Source organism: Cotesia typhae, unplaced genomic scaffold, assembly GCF_013202065.1.
Source record: "Cotesia typhae breed Kobodo isofemale line unplaced genomic scaffold, CoteBio_Ctyphae contig_44, whole genome shotgun sequence".
Taxonomy (NCBI): Eukaryota; Metazoa; Arthropoda; class Insecta; order Hymenoptera; family Braconidae; genus Cotesia; species Cotesia typhae.
This window is the reverse complement of record NW_027423753.1, coordinates 4,943,466-4,963,772: the sequence shown is the minus strand read 5'-3', so window position 1 is coordinate 4,963,772 and position 20,307 is coordinate 4,943,466. Positions and strand designations below refer to the sequence as shown.

The 20,307-nt window shown below is 29.0% G+C and overlaps 1 protein-coding gene across 3 annotated transcripts in view; it reads right to left on the bottom strand.

Moving 5' to 3' along the window:
• The window catches only part of LOC141528959 (protein bric-a-brac 1), a 314,927-nt gene that overhangs the window by 197,785 nt on the left and 96,835 nt on the right, over window positions 1-20,307 (bottom strand). For all 3 annotated transcript variants that reach the window (XM_074245266.1, XM_074245265.1, XM_074245268.1), the window contains one exon: window positions 18,463-19,639. In XM_074245266.1, coding sequence (XP_074101367.1) covers window positions 18,463-19,527 — 1,065 coding nt within the window. In that variant the 5' untranslated portion in view covers window positions 19,528-19,639. The remainder of the gene's footprint in view (window positions 1-18,462; window positions 19,640-20,307) is intronic.

The window sequence follows — 20,307 nt, the reverse complement described above, 5'->3', positions numbered from 1 at the left end:
AACAAAAGTAAAAACAATATTTATTGCTTGGAATAAAAATGAGATAATATCATTTAATAATTTTTTTGTTCAACATAGTTAGTAATTAAATAGAGCTGACATTTGAAAATTAAAATGATCACGCAAAGTGGATCAAACAACTGTTTCCAAATGTACACCCCACAAGATGTTAAAAATGTATTTGTATTTATATACATGTAGATACCTATTTAATATGGTTATGTCAAACATTTGACATTTACACACGTGTAGCAAGTGGGGGCGTTGGCGTCAACATCAGAGCGTTTGTAACATACTAAGCAAATGAGTAAGTATTTCTCTTTGCATTTTTCAAGTAAAGGGACAGACGCTTTTCGAGGACCACTCCACTTGTTCTTTAGAGAAATAAAAAGAGCGCGAAGAAATGTTTAAGAGTGCTGAGGTGCAATAAAGAAAAATATGAAGAATGAAAAGTTTTAAGAAAAACAAAACAACCGAGCTGAAGATGCTCCAGGCGGGTACCATCCTACGACTTTTTACATTAATATCACTATATATCTGTCGTATGATGAAAAACCATAAGGTTATATTCAGTAATTGTTATTGTCATTTTTCATTCAACTACTTTTTATATCGATCTAATCTTAACTTTTGAACTTTTAATCCGCATTATACCTCGCACATTAATTTAAATAACTTAAAATATTCAAGTTTGATTTTATTTTTTAATTTTTAATTTATTTACTTATAAATTATGTAAGACGTTTTCGACTTTGCTTGGATGAACAGTTTTTTATTTATAATTATTAAATACACTGAGAATTTTGAGAAGTCTGTTAACACATCTCAACCACTAAAATATGAGTGCTTCAATATTGATTCACAATTTCGATTGATTTATTCGTGTTTAATAATTTCCAACAATTATTTTTACTGTTATATAAAGTAAGATGAAATTTTTAGATAATACTGGTGCTATTATTTAAAGTCAATACATTTCAATTATTATGCGGACTATCAACATCTGATCCACACAAAATTCTATCGATATGCCTAGAAAGTGGTTTAAATGCGTGAAAATACGACTGCTTCAAGTATACACGTTTTGTCTTTGATTTTCATCAACTTTGAATTAATATGGTAAAAAATTTCACAGAAAATTATTGTTGAAAATATTTTTTTATCATAATTGAAAAAATCTTGATGTTGATGATGTGAAACAATTTCCATTGATGTTCCTTTTTCCGTTAAAATTGAAAATCTTTAAGAAATTCGAACTCGATTTTTGCTCAATTTCGAAATTTTGTTGTCCTAAGATCTAAACAGTTATTAAAGTTCTAGCTTTCCGTAGAACGATTATCGTATATGACCACAAATAGTTTTTTGAGCAAAAGTAGTGTTTGGTTTTTTTGATTTTAAAATAGGATTTTATTTTTTGGCGTTTTCTTTGTACATAAATACAATGATGATCTTAACAAATATAATTAGTTAACTAATTTATATTTTTTTTTTTTTTGAAATTATTAATTATCAATTAACATTATTAATCTAATTTTTCGGAACTATTACTAGATATTATATTGCTTTGGAAAAAAACCAAATGCAGCAAAAGTAGTGTTGAAAATCTCCGACGGGCGGCGCATAATTGCTAAATCGTCTCCTTACAAAAAAAGTTGAGTTTATGAAATTCTAATTTAAAAATTATTATTTCAACTCTCTTAAAAAGCTTATCTGGCATTGCGATTTAATTCAATCAACTACTAAACTAATTTTTATTCAATACGACATATTAATTGACATACACATTTTTAAGAACCAATACAATTATTTATTTGTTCTCGAATTTTATTTAAAGGTTGATCTGGATCAAAATATTCTTTAGTTTTTACGATCTTCTAAGAGAATTCGAATTGATAAGTTCAAAAGACTTTAAATGTTTTTGGTTAAAATTAAAAATAAATAATAAATGATAAAGTAATTAAATACTCATTCATTTTACTTTTCAAAACTTATTTACTCATAAATATACACGGAGAAAAAAATATTGCTACTGGAGCTATCTACTAGATCGCTACGATAGCAAAATATCTTCCTACAGTAGCAATATTGAATGGCTCTGGTAGCATAGGTTTTTGGTTTTTACAAGGCTGATTGTCTCAGCATATCCCCACTCTATCATATCTACTCATTCTTTCCAACTTTTCACCATATTTTTTCAACTTTATTATCACTGCGGTTGTGGACCATCTTGTGCTTCCTGTACGCCATTCGCCCTATTCCTCACCTCTTTCTATAGGCTGTTGAAATAGTGACTTGGGGAAACCACAGAGAAAACCTATGCCAGTACATTTCAGCTACTAGAGCAAGTTTTTTTTTATCATTTATTTATAAATGTTAAATATACCTAAGAGAGAAGCCAGCTTTTGTCTACCATCCGTAAAAAGAAACGTCTGGGTAATGTTGCTTTGTTTTATCGATTATCAGAAGTTAACATGCACGGATATAGAAAAAAATATTGAGAAAAAAAAAACGTCGTAATACCTAATAATATCCAACTATACATGGTCTTACATTATTCTTAGGTAGTCTTTATATGTACAATGTATCACAACGTCATTTATCTACTCAGAATAACTAAACAGACTCCCTTAGAAAGATCCTTTGAATGACCTATTGCAACATTCGTTTGAGACTCTCCATAGTGTTAAATAATGAAGACCGAGTTTCTTACTATACTAGTACTTTACTGCTATCACGCAAGTTCAACTGTGTATCTATATACTTTAATATACTTACATGTAGTATAGAGTGTAAAAAAAAAAGAAAACTTTTGCACTATTTATATGTTTTAAATAATATCAAAACATTAACCCGGGAAGTAAACTTCGGGTATGACTACATACAAATATATTTGATCAAACCAATGTCAGATAAGATCTTTAAGAAGGTCAAACAAATGATTTTTTTTTTTTTTTAATTCAACACCCCATACTTAACTCTTTTATAAGGAGAAGATTCATCGATCTTTTACGCTTTATGTTAGAGATATTCAACACTAAGTGTCTTTAGTTAGAAATCCCATGTGGTCACATATGTCTACATCAATATCTCACAAATTTTTATGTTATTCTGACAGAATTTTTTTTTCCAAGTGATGTGGTCTGACATGGCCAATTTTCATATATATATATATATATATATATATATATATATATATATATATATATATATATATATATATATATATATATATATATATATAGATATAGATATGAGACTTTTTATAGATATAGTCACTCATCACGATATCTCTGGAACGATGAGACCTAGAGACTTGAAATTTGGCAGGAACATTCCTTTCGCCGAGTAGAGATCAGCTAAGAACGGATTTTACGAAATTTCACCTACAAGGGGGGTTGCGGGGGCGTTAACAATGAAAAATTCCCGTTTTCAAACTATAGCTTTTATCGACTTCAAATTTGGTAGGAACCTTCTGTAAGAGATGTAGAAATAATCTATCAATTAATTTTACGATATCTAACCCCGCAGAGGGTTGCGGGGGTAGGTATTAACAATGAAAATTTTTAATTTCCAAGCTATAGCTCCTATAGACTTAAAATTTAATAGAAGTCGCCTACATGTGACACAAAAATGATCTAAGAACGGATTTTACACCGAATCACCTCCAATAAAGATCGCGGGGGTGAGTGTTAACAATAAAAAATCTTAATTTTTAAAATATAGCTTCAAAAAGCTGCAAATTTGGTAAGGATCTTTTATTTGTCATGTAGAGATCATCTCAATACGGATTTCAATAAATTCTACTTCCGATTCGATGGAATGTGGAACCTGTGCAAGTCAAAATAATACTCGAATTGAATTTCAAGTCTAGATCTAAAACTACAATTCTATAAAGTGCCCAGTGGAGCGGGCGGGCAACAGCTAGTCAGGCTGTGTATGAACATTTCAAATTTTTTTATATTAACATTTATAAACATATCAGGCCAGATCAGAAAATTTCTCCACGGATAAGTCGTATGTTTACACTTTTCGATCACATCGAGCCAGATTTTTTATAATGATTACAATTAAAAGATCTATTCCGATCAAATCTGAATCCCTTAAAAATAAAAAAATTAGAGGGGAGTACATTAAGATTTTAAATAATTGCAAAAAGCCGAATGAACAAAAGATACGATAAATTGAGGGAGTATGAAGAAAAGGGACTCAGGCTTTTGGAGAATTTCTGCAATCACCGCAGATGGATGGTTCAGTGTCCGTATCTGGTGGCGAGTGAGACAAATGTAAAAGATAGACGTCGACATAGGAGTACGTAGTTGAGTTGAGTTTAAGATCTTTTCGTTGGACGCTTTTCACGAGAGGGTTCCCTCGGTGGATAGAGGCCCAATGTTAAGAGTCAGAGTTAAGAGTATAAAATAAGTATGTAGTGTGTAATATATAGTATAGTAGTCCAGAGTTAAGAGTTTTGTACGGTACAAGAAGAAAAAATATAAAATAAAGAAGGAATATGACGGCGGTGACGTCAGCTTTAATATTTAAAGGGTACGAGACTTCAAAAGAACATGTGTTACAGTACTAGTACGCCGTTTAAATAATGCAAAGTCAACTTACTCCCCATACTCTTCTTTATTTTTCTCTTCTCTTCTCTGCTTCGGCAATGCTCCCTAACTTCTCTCGGTCCATCATTTTTGTCTCTTACATTACTTTCTCTCTCTCTCTATTCATTCTTTGTTACGACTATCCATATCTCTTCTTCATTTGCACTTTCTTTACTCTTTCGCAATTTTAGTCCAGTCTACCGCTAAGAATCAAATAAAATTTTCTTAAGCCAATAAAAATTTCTTAGTTTAAGAATTTCTTTGCTCAAATCTAGAAAATTAAGTTCTTCAAAATTATTTATTTGATTCAAGTATTTTACGGAGATTCTTTTTTTTTTCTGTTGAATCCGTAAATATTTAACTCTTTTTTCTGTTGGAAAACATTTCAACGTTATTGAAGACTAAAAGACAATTGTCTTCGAAGAGCAAAGATATGGATCGACGTCATAATGCTTTGAGTAATACAATAAAAAAATTAAAACACCACTTATATCAATACCGCTTACTAATTTTTTTAACTCATGATAATTTGTAAAAATGATTTGATTGTATTTCGTAATTTAATAAATTTTTTGTTGAATCACTGTAAAAACAGACTTTTTTAATCATAAATTGATATATTTATTGTAGAAAAGATAACAAATAATTTATACAATTTTTTTAAATTTTATTGTAAATTTTTAATAGACATCTGGCAGTAAAATTAGTGGATGTCAACTAGTTGATGTTTTTTTTTTTTTTTTATTTGTGAAGGAAGTTTCAAAAATGTATTCAATATTGTAAATTTCCAATAAATTATAACATATTGCATAAAAAAATGTACATTAAATATTTAACATAAAAAATTTTTACACTGATTTTGTTTACGTAAGGGCAAGGAAAATGTTTCACCGTGTAAAATTACAAAATTACAATAAACCCTATAAGTAATTTTTGTTTTTTAAAAACAAGATTTTCCGAGCAATACGCCTTTACTTAAGATATATATCAATAAAGATCATGAAGAAAACACAAAACATTAACATTCCTTTTTCAAAAAAACCACAAATTTATTAAAAGATAATTTAAGATCATTTTTCTAATGTTTGTTTGTCCCATCAATATCATTTTTGTTTTGTTTTTTTTTTTTTTGCAATTTTCATATAAATTTTTCGATCTCCGCGCACGCCACAAAATAATTTACAAAAACCCCGACTTTTTAGATCTGTTTTCGGTTTGATAATTAAAAAAAAGAAAAATGTAAATATTTTATCATAATTATTTACCCGGATTCACATAGTCTTATTAATTTTTTTAATACGTAATAATTTGTAAAAACATTTATTTAATATATTTCGTAAAATAAATAAATTTTTTATTGGTTTACGGTAGAAACAGACTTTTTTAGTCGCAAACTGATATATTTGTTGTAGAGAAGATAATAAATAATTTATACAATTTATTTAAATTTAATTTATTATATTTATGTTAATCTCAAAACAGTTATCTGGCCGTAAGAATAAAGTACTGAAGAAAAATATCAGATAGTTTAAGCCCCGCGATTCAAGGTTACTTTTTCTTAACAAAAAATGGGTTTGTTTTTTATTTACTCTTCGGTTTTTTAGCCTTAAATATTTATTTTCAATAACAATCATTTACGTTCCAAATATTTTTTGATTAGATGGAAAAAATAGCAGTGGAGTTATTATATTTTATACCTTATTAAAGGGTTCCTTGTCCGATATATCCATGTATAATTTTTAATTTCTTTTGATCTACCTATATCAGGTCATATCTGGCTTTACATGACTTCATTTGTCATTTAAATACAGACCATTTGTCATTTAAAGTCATACCAATCATATGCTTCCAAAAGTTGTGTTAAAAATTTTCAACAAGTGGAATATAATTGCTGAATTGTTTAATTACAAGAGATTTATTTATGATCACGTTAGGTCATATCAAAAAATTTCTCTACACTGATAAAAAAATTAATTTGACTCTTGAGAGCTAAACACTTGAACCAAGAATACTATTTTGAAGAAAATGATTTTCTTGTGTGAAGAGAATAAATTCTTGAGTTAAGAAAATTTTCTTGTTTCAAGACTTTATTCTCTTGACCCAAGAAAATCATTTTCTTGAAAATGGTATTCTTGGTTCAAGATTTTTTCTCTTGAGTCAAGTTAATTTTTTTTTTATCAGTGTACGGAAAGAATATAAAATTCACAAGTACTTATCTTGCAAGTCTTCTATATATTTACGAAAATTTCAAGTTCATTAAAAGTAAAAAATAATATACAAGATATACATATTAATAGGATAGCAAAAACTAATTGCTCTTAATTTCACGGTTTTGAACGTCAAATTAGATAACGACTATTATAGGTTCAGTAAAAATTTTTTTATGAATAATATAAAACGTAAAATAAATATCGATTCACATTTAAAATAATTAAAACCACCAATAATTTTTACGAGTTACCAGTATCTATAGTTCCAATTTTTAAAATAAACATATCTAGCTATATTTAATGATGTAAATAAACTTATATAGTTAGATATATTAAGTAAAGTATAAAATGAATTCAACACAGACTGAAACACATCCTATTTGACTACATGAAAGCGGAAACATGTTCGAGGACTCGTTTTTGCCCGGAACAAGTTTTAATACAATTACCAACGACTCCTGGCGCCTATCCACCATCTCTAGCTTTTTCATTCTCTCTTTTGCTCATCTACAAAGCCCCGTTGGCGTTTACACTTCAACCTCGGTCGACTTTTACCCCTTGTTTCCGCCGTCATCGTCGCTTGTTTTACAAGAACTGCTTTGCCTTGCACTCTATCTTTGTATCCATCCTTTTTTTCCACAATAACTTTCTTTATCTTCAGCTAATTTCATCTTTCTTATTACATTTTTTTTCCCCTCCTTTTTCATCAGCTCCACCGTCTTAGGTCTTACATGTTATGTCCTCGCTTACTTATTAATATTATTTTTAATATTATTATTAAAACATTATTCTTTTATTTTTTTAATATATATTTTATACCTTCTACGTTTTCTTCACTAATTCCGTCCCCTATAAAATTCCTTCTACCCTCCTGTCGTTTCACATTATTTCTATTTTATCGTCAGCAATCTTGGATAATGCAATCACGTGTCTCATTTTACTTTTAATATGTTTTTTATTATTATTATTATTTTTTTTAATATTACTCGAGTTTATTGCATACATTTTATGAAAAAAGTAGAAATTTTATTTTATCAAAACTGTTAGATAAACAAAATTATCATTAAAACAGTAAAAAAGTACCATTGAAGTTGATGATATACGAAAAAATTATAATACTTATTTTAATCAAAATAAATATCTTGTAACAATCACACTTTTGAACCTTTACAGAAATAGTGGAAGAAAAAATTACTTTTACTTGCCAAATTATTGAACTAAGATCTTCGTATTATTCTGACTTATATCATATTTAATTGATACAATCAAATTGTTCAACTACATTGAAAAAAAAATGAACTTGAATCAAGAGAAAAATTCTTGAGCGAAGAAAATAATTTTGAAGAGTTCCATTGTCTTGAATTAAGACAAAAAATTCTTGAACTAAGTAAAATTTACTGAAACCAAGAAAAATTTCTTAGTTTAAGAATTTTTCTACTCAAATCAAGGAGATAAAATACTGCAAAATTATTCACTTGATTCAAGTAAATTTTTTTTTTGTATTCCAATGATTCTCTAAACGTAATCATATTTTTTTTTCTTTTTTAAGTAGAACTTTCTTCAGTAAAAATAATATTGGCCAAGCCAAAAAAATTCTCAATTAAAAAAAAAAAAAAAGGTTCATTTTTTAGAACTGAGTTACTCCTTTTTTTTACTCAAATTTATTTCTGAAGAAGTTAAAAAAAATACGAAAGTAGTAATTTTTTAACTTATATTTAAATTTTTTGAAACTCTATTGCCTATTTAAGGGACTTTGAGACGAAATTCTAAGCAGGTTCTGTTATAGGGGGTAATCACAACAGGTAGATTTCTATGGAACCTATCGAAAAAGTAGTTACTTATTTTCGTAACGTAGCTTTTAATGCAGACATTAATAACGTAAATTTATATATTTATTTAAATTATTGTCCTGAAAAAGAATAGAATAAAAGAGAACGTACCGTAGTCGCGGCGTATCGATCCCAAAATTAATTTGTAGTCCAGACAATGGGCCGCCATCTACTATCTCCGTAGATACGCCGCTGGACGTAATGTTACACTATTTTATCTTATTAATTTATACTTTTATTTTTATATTCTATAATTGTTTTTTAAATCAATTACGTATTTTTCATTATAAATTTCATTATTCCTCTCAGCAGTGTACATTTATTTGATCATACAATCTGTTTTTTTTTTTTTTTTTTTTCAATGTCAGTTATATCTTTTTTTAATTAAGTAAAATATTACGTGCAAAAAGAATTGATAATTATAATTATTAAGAAAATTTATTTCTATTTTAAAGAGACATTTTTTAGATCTTATTATGTCAACTTAAATTTCGTTGTATGTCTTGTTAATTTTTAATTACAAACGGAGGGAATGCTGACTTTAAATAAGACGCTTTTTCAAAAATAACAAATTTTTTCAATTATAACTCTAGAGAATATTACAATTTACTAATTTAAGTCATTTTTAGACTCTCAGTGTCCTAAAACTATTATTTTACTATTTTGAGATTAGATAACCTGGCAAAAATTGAAATTGACTTATTGCGTCAAAATTGATATTTTAAATTTATTCTGGAGTAATTACTGGGTTCCGTGCATTGAATGAAAAGATATGAAATTCTCTAATTATTTATTTTTAATAATTCAGGCTAACTTTTACAAGAATTAAATTTGGTAACAACTAAAAGTCCCAATCATTTCGATACGGGTATAAACAATTATGAATTTATAATTTTATATTCATATTCACTTTGATTCATTAATATTGTCTACATTTATACAGCAAAGTGATGTATTCAATACATTTAAAATATTATAATATAGAAATGAAATCGTTGTGAACAAAAATTTCAAATAAGCTCTTACTTGACTGATCTTTAATTTATACTTCAAAAACGTAAACAGAAAATTTGGAATGATTTCGCTTTGAAACAAAATTTTTAGGGAAAAACTTTTTGTCGCAATTGAAATTGCAGAACTGTTGGCCAGATTTTTATATTACTTTACGTCAGAGTTGTGACTATTACATAATTAAACATTTTGATGATTATTCACTTCAAAATCCTTCTGTACTATCTCAGCTGTTAGACGTAATTTTAAATAATTATTTTTTTTAATTTGATTAATTAGTGATCCAATAAATATATGTATGCACACAGTGAAAAAGTCTGTTTGAAATGCATAAATAAAAAATTTATTAAATTATGAAATATAATGAAATAAATGTTTTTATAAATTAACAAATGCGCAACTCTGCTGGTGGTATTTGTAAAGCTGCTTTAAAAATTTAGAGAAGTCATTGCCAAAGTTCTTTTATGAATAGTTCGTAATTTTTGGTATTCAGATGGTATTACTGCAAGTTGCTAGTGATACTAAAATAAAAAAGGAAAAACTGTAAATTTATCAGTAGTGAAATAGCAACAGTGTAAATACAAGTTGTCTTTGTAAAACATACATAATGATTTTATGCACGGTAATAATATTTTCATTTTACAACCTTTTGGGATTATATATTAAAACGTAATCATTTATTCAATAAAACCTACCCTCTGCATATTTCTGAGCATAAATGCACTTAGCAATGTGTTATATACCTTGAAGAATTACCTTACTCTTGTTTTTAAATAGACGAGTAAGTAAAAAGTTAAATATACATGTACATAGATACATATATATCGCAACTATCGTGCCTGGTACCTTGCTTGCGTTTTAACAAACTTTTCATTCAGGAAATATCAAGATAATTAAACCTGCAAGAATCCTTCATCGAGTGTCGGAATATTAATAACTTTAAATGCCGATTAAAAAATTTAAAGTTGATAAAAAAAAAAAAAAAAAAAAATAATGAAAAAAAAGTTTAAATTCCGTTCTTCTATTCCAGTCCAGTACAAATGATAAAATTTTTTTCCTCCGTAATACCAGCGGCATTTATAGCGTTTTTTAACCGATTAAAAAAATTATCATGGCAATTTGTACCTTCATTATAATCTACAGAGAATTTATAATAAAATTTCGTAGCGACGTGATTTCGAATGGTAAAAAAAAATCATCACGATCGTCCAGTTCACCGATACGATACGAGTAGGAGATTTTATTGCCTCGGCCGGAGGGAAAGAGGGGCGGAAAGGCGTATGAATAGTATAGTGAGGAGAGCGAGTGAGCAAGTGCCGGGTTTAGTTTGAGAGAGACAGAGATAGGCAGCAGACAAATGACCGAGTGAATGAGTAAGAGGAGGACAGAGTGACATCAGGTAGTAGAGAAGGCCCAGGGGGGATCATAATCGAATATTCTCGAATTTAATTTCTATCGATGCACCCGGGGTATAGGTTCGACTTTCATATCATCCGAGCGTTTTTGTGACAGTCACCGAATCTAATTTGTTCGGACGCTACGCTCGATGGGATATTGAGCCCCCTATCCTTCTTCGGTCTCTTTTTTTCGCTCTCTCTTTCATTCTAGCACAAACCCCTTTACACTCTTCCCCCTGGTCCGTGACCCTGCTCTTGTGCGAATTCGATAAGATATAAATGGCAAGTGCTTTAAAAAATAACTCTTGCAATTTTTCTTTTTGTCTAAAACTAAAACTAAAACTAAAAATAAAAATAAAAAATAAAAAATAAAATTGCAGGAAATATTGTTGAATAAAATATGCCGGTTGGAATTAGAGCTTACAGTTCGGCTTTTGCTGATCGTTTATCGTGAAAGAATGGAGAGATCGCTCGAGTTTCAGAGGGATGAAAGAGCCTGAATCTGCGACTGCGAGCATGCTCGCTGGTTAGGTAGGAAACTTGCATCAGTAGCATCTGTGCATTTTGAACACCACCAAGAGAGATGCAACTTTAGCGTGAGTAGAGGAGAGGCGTAGTCGGGGAATGTCCACGCAAGCGACAGATAACGACGGGAGGTATAAATCTTCTTCCGGTTGAATCGGGAGCGAAGCAATCTGCGGAATGCTCCGATTATCCGTCCATCAAGTCCGAGTGTCACGTATACGGGACGAACGCTCCAATCGGTTGTTATATCTGTTACTGTAGTCGTAGGACATTCTGGTGCCACTGCAGACGAACAACATGCAACAGTACCGATTTACAGAATAAAATTATTTTTTTCTCCTATCGTATATATTAAGGGTAAAGCTAAAAGATCTCAATGTGTCTGTTCTATACTATTTGCATTTATGCTCGATACAGATGGTCTAACCGATCGTAGTAGACTGGGTAGAGCTTTTTTACTCAGACACACGAGACAGAGATAATTTTTGATTTACTGCTACGGGATATCGACCCTTTGGTGTGTTCTCTCGTTTAGTAATTGACTTTTTATCTTAATGCTTAGACTTTTTGGTTTTGGATATTGTTATCGTAAATTCAGGACTATCATGCAGAATCTCAAATGTCACTTTAATAACGAACTCTTAAGGGATGAGATTTTTAATAATATTTACTATAATCAAGACAAATAAATGGAATCATTTTTTAAAGCAATTAATTTTAACTTTTTTATGAACAAGGCAATTTTTCTCTGAAAAAAGATGAAAATTACTGTTATTATTAAATCTGTTTAACGTTAATATTAACTTCAACAGCTTGAATATCAAGACAGAAAAATTGATACTATAAAAAACAAAAAAAAACAGAAAAAAAAAAAAAAAAAGACAATTTAAAAAAAAAAAATTTTCCACGGTTGCGAAGACGAAAGTATTGAGGTCACATGACAAAAGTTTAAACATTAAAAACATCGGGGATTTCATGAAAAATAGGGATCAAAAAGAAAAATTTCTTACTATAATTGAGAAATAAGACTTAAAGATCTTTAAACAGAAATAAATTATTCTTCGAATAAAATTTACTCTTATTTGTAGCTAATTTAGTGTTATGCTTTAAGATTTTGCATAAATTGTTTTTAATTTATTCATTTAGAAGCTTTTAAAAGTTTTGAAATTCGCGCTATGCAGTTAATAGATTGCTAATAGGAATATATATAATTTAAAACTAATAAATAATAATAATTTCAGTCTTGAAGAATTCCTTTCAAATTCTGTACTTTTTCGACGCAATACAATTATATTATTAAAAGTATTTCAAAGTAAGAATTATAGAAGAAGGTATTTCATTCAAGTACCCACATGCATTTTGATATATTTTTCATATATACATATATATAATATATATACATAAATATATGAAAAATTGATGCGGGTACTTAAATGAAAGGTCTTGACAAGTGTAACTTCGGGATGAGCTTATATCTTTAAAAATGTCAATGGTCCACAGGATACACGGTCATTTCTTAATTATCCATCTAGAGATAGATCATTTTCGAATGCAGACTAAATACTTATCATAATAAATTGATCATCGGTGAAAATGATATAAAACCTTGAAAAGACGCAAATTCAAGTCAAGACCTTTGCAGTGACAGTAAACATGAAAAGTTTCCATACTATTATAGGAATCATTCCAATACTATCATGGAAGCTATTTCTATAACAGTATAGGAAAAATTTCTATATAATTATGAGAACTATTCCCGTGACGAATAAGAAAAGTGCCTATAATTTTCTTTCCGTGTACTTGCAAACTATTGAATTTTCGATGAATTTTTTCATACAATTCAATAATATTAATTACTATCCTTAGTAATTACTATTATATTACTATCCTAGTTACTAAAAAAAATGGCAACTGTATGATAAAAAAATAATAACACTAACCATCTTTGCATTGAAAAATGTTTTAATCATCCTAGATGATTGGAGCTACAAATTTAGTATGATAACCCCTATCATTTAATTTTCTCCGTGAATGTATCTTCCAATTAGTCGAAAACTTGTACATCTATTATGTTATTAGTGATATCATATCATTTTGTAACTATATTTAACTCTAAAACCTGCCTAATTTTTTATGTTCTTGAGTATAGAAACTTTCAACTAAAAAACGAGTGGTATAAATTTTTTATTGATGGTGTTGATGATAGTTTCAATCAATAGAATCTTTTCGATGAAAATGTTTAAATTTATTTTTCTTTAATTCTTTTTCTTGTATCTAATAAGGAAATTTTTTTACCTTTTTTTGTCCTTAACTAAAAATGTCACTAATAGTATCAGTTTTAGAATTACGAATGCAATAAATTTTCATCAAAAACTCAATATTTAGTGGCACAATTTTAGAATGTTAGTATAAAGACACGTCCCTTACAATTCTATCCCCTCTATTGTGCGGAGACAATATATGATCCGAAGCCAATAATTATGTAGTAGTAGAACCTTGCGTGGTCGAGTGGATACTGACCTGGGATATCTCGACGCGACTTATTGCGTGAGGCACACGTTCTGCGAATTATAGTTTTGAAGTAATTCCCCTCCGAAACTTTTTTTTTCATTCCGGTATGTGGTGTGTGACTATATTGGATATAGCTACATAAATATTTGTACTTCATCGTTCCTATCGAAATTAAGTTGGAATTTTCTAGTCGAAAAAATGTTGCAGAGAAAAAAGTAAACTGTAATTAATAATAGTCGATTTTTAATAATACTGCTGAAAATTACAATTTCAAACAGTAAAATTGTGATTTTAATAATCACTATGTAATATTTATCATTTAAATGCTACAATTTATTTTTTACATAGAAAAAAATACTATTTCAAATATTAATATTCCCTATGTGAATGTTTAAAATGTTAAAGTATAATAATTAAGAATTTTGACTTTTCGTACCTAAAAAATAATCGCATCATATGTAAAAAGTATAAAATACAATTACTAAATTTCTAATACAAGCAACGTCAATATTTACATAGTAAAATGGTAAATTTTTAACGCAACGCTAAAAATGAAACTATAATTATTGACTTGTTTAGACTGGTAAAATATATAATTTAAGAGTAGAATTTAGAGTAAGATCCCCTTCTCCTCATCTGAGTTCCCCTTCCCCTCATATTATAGACTATATATGGAAACAGCAATTTTTACTGTTTGAAACTGTAATTTTTTAAGATAAAAGAGTCGTTATTTACTAATCACTTATTTTTGATATTAAATTATAAATTGTGGATTTTACACTTTCTACATTAAGTTCTGTAATATTTATATATTTGCCACCCTAATGTCTGCTTTACTGTTTGAAACTATAAAAATTAACCGGAATCCGAGTGAATTTTACAGCTTACTTTTTTCCATGTAGGTGTCATAATTTAAATGAGTTATTTTCGTACATAAATACAAAAGTACTATGACAGAGACTTTTGTATTTTTAAAAGTATTATACTCTCGAATATTATATATGATTTTCAACAAGGTTACATATATACAGTATACAAGAAAAAAAAAATTAATATTTATTTCTGTTAATATCATATTTACCGACATTTTAAAAAGTGTAACACTTGGATATATATTAATGATTTATTAAAATAACTGTTATCTAGTGTATTTAACTTAACATCAGTTAAATCAACATTCAGCCTAGACCAAAAGTGAAAAACATTATTTTATTGAATAAACTGAACTCTACGAAAATGAAGCAATAATAGAAAAATAAGTTATAAAATTATCAAGGCTTAATTACATCAAACACGTGTGGATTATGATTAGAAAAAATTCATAAAAAAATATTTATACAAGCCAACATAAAGAATATACATATAGGAACATTAGTGTACTCTGTACTTATATGTTCTATTAGTTAATGATTGAGATATTGAAATTGTTGATTAGTGAATATTGATTTTAGAACCTTACGTCGTTAAAAAAAATTATTCGAAAGCCCGCACGTGTTCACAATCATATAATTCATTTTTTACGATTTATTAAGTTCTGATTAGTTTTTTATTAGTATCGTAGTTATGTCTCATATTAGTGATTAAAAAAAATTTAGGTGATGAAAAAAATTTAATTTTTTTTTTTAATAGTGTTTCTTTGTACAAAACATTAAAACATTTACAACGTAAATAACATTAAGAAAGCTCGAGAATTAGAGCTCTGATCTAAATATTCAAAAACATTTTTCTCAAAAAAAAAAGAAATATTATTTTTTTCTTTAGATAAAAATCATTTGACTGATTGAATATACTCTGGCTTAATTTAATTTTCGACTGTTCTATTTAAAAAAAAAAAGTTAATAAATCTGAATTTTTGTACAAAATTTAAAATATCAAAAAAAATTTTACTGTTACAAAAAAAAATGCAAAAATTATATTTGAAAGTATTTCGTATAATATAGAAATGTGTAATACTTATAGATATAAATATAGGATTATATTCCGCGTAATGTATTGAGATTATTATATTGAGATTATTCCAGGTAAAAGCAATTTTCGAAATATTTAAAATACATACAATTATATCGTCTCAAGCTAATATTACTTTTGTTAAAATAAAATAGACGGCGCACATTTATGTTTAGCCTTATATATTATATATTATACTCGACACAGTAGACAAAGGTCTATTATATATAAAATACTAAAATGGACCTAATCATCAGGAATAAAAAAGCATGGAGAGGACTAAGGTATTAATTTTGTCCTCGGCGTCCTTCGAAACCAACACGACAAGACGTTTAGTTATTTTTACTTTTATTGCTTTTTTTTGCTATAATTTTTTACTTAATAATTTACTCAGTCATCATTTTTTAAACTACTCATTCGGATGAAAAAAAAAAAAAAATAAATAAATAAATCATAAAGTACACTTTTTATACATTATTAATAATCGTGTAAGCAAAATAAAAATGATTGCGAATGAAAAAGATTTTAAATAAAAATAATTACATGGTATTCAAATCAACAAATAAATAAATTATGACTTGCAATTTATTATTATTACTATATATTTTTTGATCCTCCGAATTATTAGTTTCGCATACTGCGCAGTCAGCAGTCAGTAGGATGACTGTATTAATTTTCAGACAAAATAAGATTATTAGCTACTAAAAAAATTTTTATTATTTCAACAACTGCCAAGTCATTAAATATTTTTAATTTTAAATATATATTTTTTTATATTAATAAACGCATGTACTCGATAATTAATAAACTTTTTGTTTTTTTAATAAAACATACAATTATTGAACAAAAACTATAATTCTGGTTCGAAATTAATTTATAGCACTCGAAATCATTAATTACCAGACAGAATAAGTCGATAATAATAAATTAAGAGTATAAGGTGGTATCAATCGTGACTGTTACATTTTATTTATTTTTTTTGTTGTTACAGTCTTAGCTGTGATTAAATGTCAACGATTCAGGTAGACCAATAAAAATTTTTTGTTTAATTGTCACATTCATTTTTTTATCAATTAATTTTATAATTAACTTGGCCGACAATTATTTCTTTTGATAAAAAGTCACTCGATGTCTAAAAATAATTTGAGATCAAAATAAGAAACATTTCTAGAATGTTTAAACTCTTATTCATCAAAAACGATCAATTTTGGGCCTACACAATATTTTTTTTTTTTTTCTAATAAATTATTACTCATTTTTTGGTAGAATCGATAATAGTTCTGAGCCTGTAGAAAAATCAATTTAAATTTCACATTTCACAGACTAGCTGCTTTTTAGCAGGCGCATTAATGACAATTTGTTTCTAAATTACTCTAAATAACTCTAACAATACCTGAAATACATATTTCTCTTCGAATATGTTATTTCAAACGAATTTTTGTAATACATGTGAAAAAGTTATATAATAACGATTTAAAAAGTTTAATCTTTTTTAATAATTTCGTTAAAATTTCAGTCACTTTCGTCGAAAAATTAAATATTCATATAATGACGAATTATGTGAAATGATAAATCGATTTTTTTTTTATAATAACTTACTTGCTTAACAAAACAGAAAATTTTAGATATCACACAGTAAAAAATGTTGTGTAGAATTTTCAGCATTTAAGTGTGTTGATTCAATACAATCATTTGTGTTGTTTGATCGATACGTTTTTTAGCACACTAAAATGTTATTCGATACTTTAGTAACACTTTTTAAATGTTACTTTAACACAGAGCTATCTTACTCTTAACACAGAGATATGTTATTTTCAACATAGAGATGTGTTACTTCATCGTTACACGCAAATAATGATTTCATCAACTCTAAGTTTGTGCAAAAAAAGTCAACACAAATTTTTGGCAAAAAACTTTTTACTGTAAAAAATGACATTAAAAACACTAATAATCTCGAGATTATTTTTATTGACAAATCCACACTCGACACGTTTAAGAAATATATGAATTTTTCTCCTAAAAATTTATTCCCTAAAAGAATTTTCAAGCTTAAATAAAAAAAAAATAAGGGTAACTTAACTGAATCAAATGTTTGTCTTTAATTTTATATTCTTGGCTAAAAATTGGTTCTCTATTCAAAAAACAATTTGAATTTTATTAAAAATTTCTTGCATGAAGAAAATTAAATTGAATGTTTTTCAGTTTCCTTATAAAATTATACAAACTTTCAAGTTAAGATTTTAAGTTAACAAAATTTACAAAGAATTTTATTTTCTAACCGAAACCGCAACAATATCCGTTTTTTTGTATTTTTTTTTTTTCTGGTATAAATACAAACTTAGCAGCGATTTAATTCGATTTTAATTTCCAGCTCTTTTCTGGAGCAGAAAAATGACAGCAAAAAAAAATCACAATTAAATAACAAATAACTCACCCTTTCCTCCTCGCGAATCATCTCAGCAATACCGGGCTTGATCTCGAGGTCATCAATAAGATTAGACTGACTACTAAGTGACTGTTGATGCTGATGAGCCTGTTGGTGGGCCTGTTGTGCCTGTTGCTGGTGCACCGATAGCTGAGCCACGTGGTGAGCACCAAGGTGGTTGACGGACGGGTGGCCAGTGGGTGTCACGTGGACTGGCACGTGGTGGGATATAGCAGGGTGAGGGCTTTGGCTGACTGAGACCGGCGGTGGTAGCGCCAACGACACTGGAAGATCCTGCAAGTTTATCTGGGGTGTCACTGAAATGCTTGGCATGCTTGGTGAGCTCAGTGACCTCGGTGTCGACGAAGCCACCAGGTTCTGCACTTCCGACATCACTGACGAGTGGTCATTATCTTCAGTCATACACAAACTGTGGTGCTCGGGACTGTCATTAACACTCGCTGGAGACCGTTCACTGGACACTCTGCGGCGTTTTTTCCTGCTGTTGTGATTGTGAATCGAATTTGCCGGGGACAAAACTGGCTCTGGTTGGAGTTGTTGTTGCAATTGTTGCTGTAATTGTTGTTGCTGCTGCTGTTGTTGTTGTTGTTGCTGCTGCTGCTGCTGCTGCTGTTGCTGAGCTTGTTGCTGTTGCTGTTGGCTGGCTTGCATCGGCTTGGAAACCAATTCATGTTCATTGTTGACGTCCGCCAATCCGCGGATTTTCAAGCACTCAGCAACTTTTAACAAAGGCCCAATCTGCTCTTGTGAGACGTTTATTTCCCCTTTGTACATGAACTCAACCGCAGCTTTAAGCTCTGGCCACTTAATATCTTTCATTATCACTATCGGATGGTGGCAGGGGTTCTCGAAGAACAAAGTCTGAAAATATGGGCTACAGGCAGAAAGTACCATTTTGTGAGCTTTTACCGAATGTCCATCACAGGCAAGTGTTACGTCAACAAAGCTTTCGCTTTGCAGCAATTGGTCAAAGACATTAGTCAAATTTGTTTGATAGTTGTTCCACCGCAGGCAAAATTGTTGCGGCGAACCGGCACCACTTTGTTGCGTCATTCTGGCTAATATAAATATTTATTTAAATATTGACACTAGTTTATTTGTTTTTGTTTATCTTTGTTGCTATAAGCGGGTCCTGTCAAACCAATCACAGACTTGGAAGGATTATCTGCAACAGATACACCACACACTTGTTTACAATATTTAGTTCGTCCTAATTTTATGATTACACTAGTCAAAAAATGATCCACCATTTAGGATAATCATGTTTAGTATAAATAACAATTTACAATAATTTTTTTTCATGACAGCTTTATAAACTGTTTTGACGTTACCACACATGTCACTTGATAAATAACACGTGGTTAATAATAACTCCTAATGAAAAATTAAAATGGTAAACCACCTCGATGACACCGGCTATTAACAATTATAATTAATTATTTAGACACTTATTTTGTTAATGTTATTAATTTTAAATAATAATTAGTTTATTGAGAATAATCACGTTTAACGTTTTTATCTACACCCGCGCGCAATAAATAAATTTAAACAAAAGTGAATTTTTTTTTTACCCATTTCGAGTGTTTTTTCCGGTAGAAAAAAATTATTGTTGTATAAATTATACCTATTTTAATTAATGATTATTATTAATATCTGTACGACTAAAAAATATATATCCGCGCGAGGACAACGTATACGATGTAAGCCGCGTGACGAGCGCGTCGCAACTGAGAGCGGCCCGCGCGCGTGGTTATCCGCGATAGCGTTGCGCCGCCAGTCTAATACAATATATATGATGGTGGGGTTCTGATAAACGCGGGACACTAAAAGAGA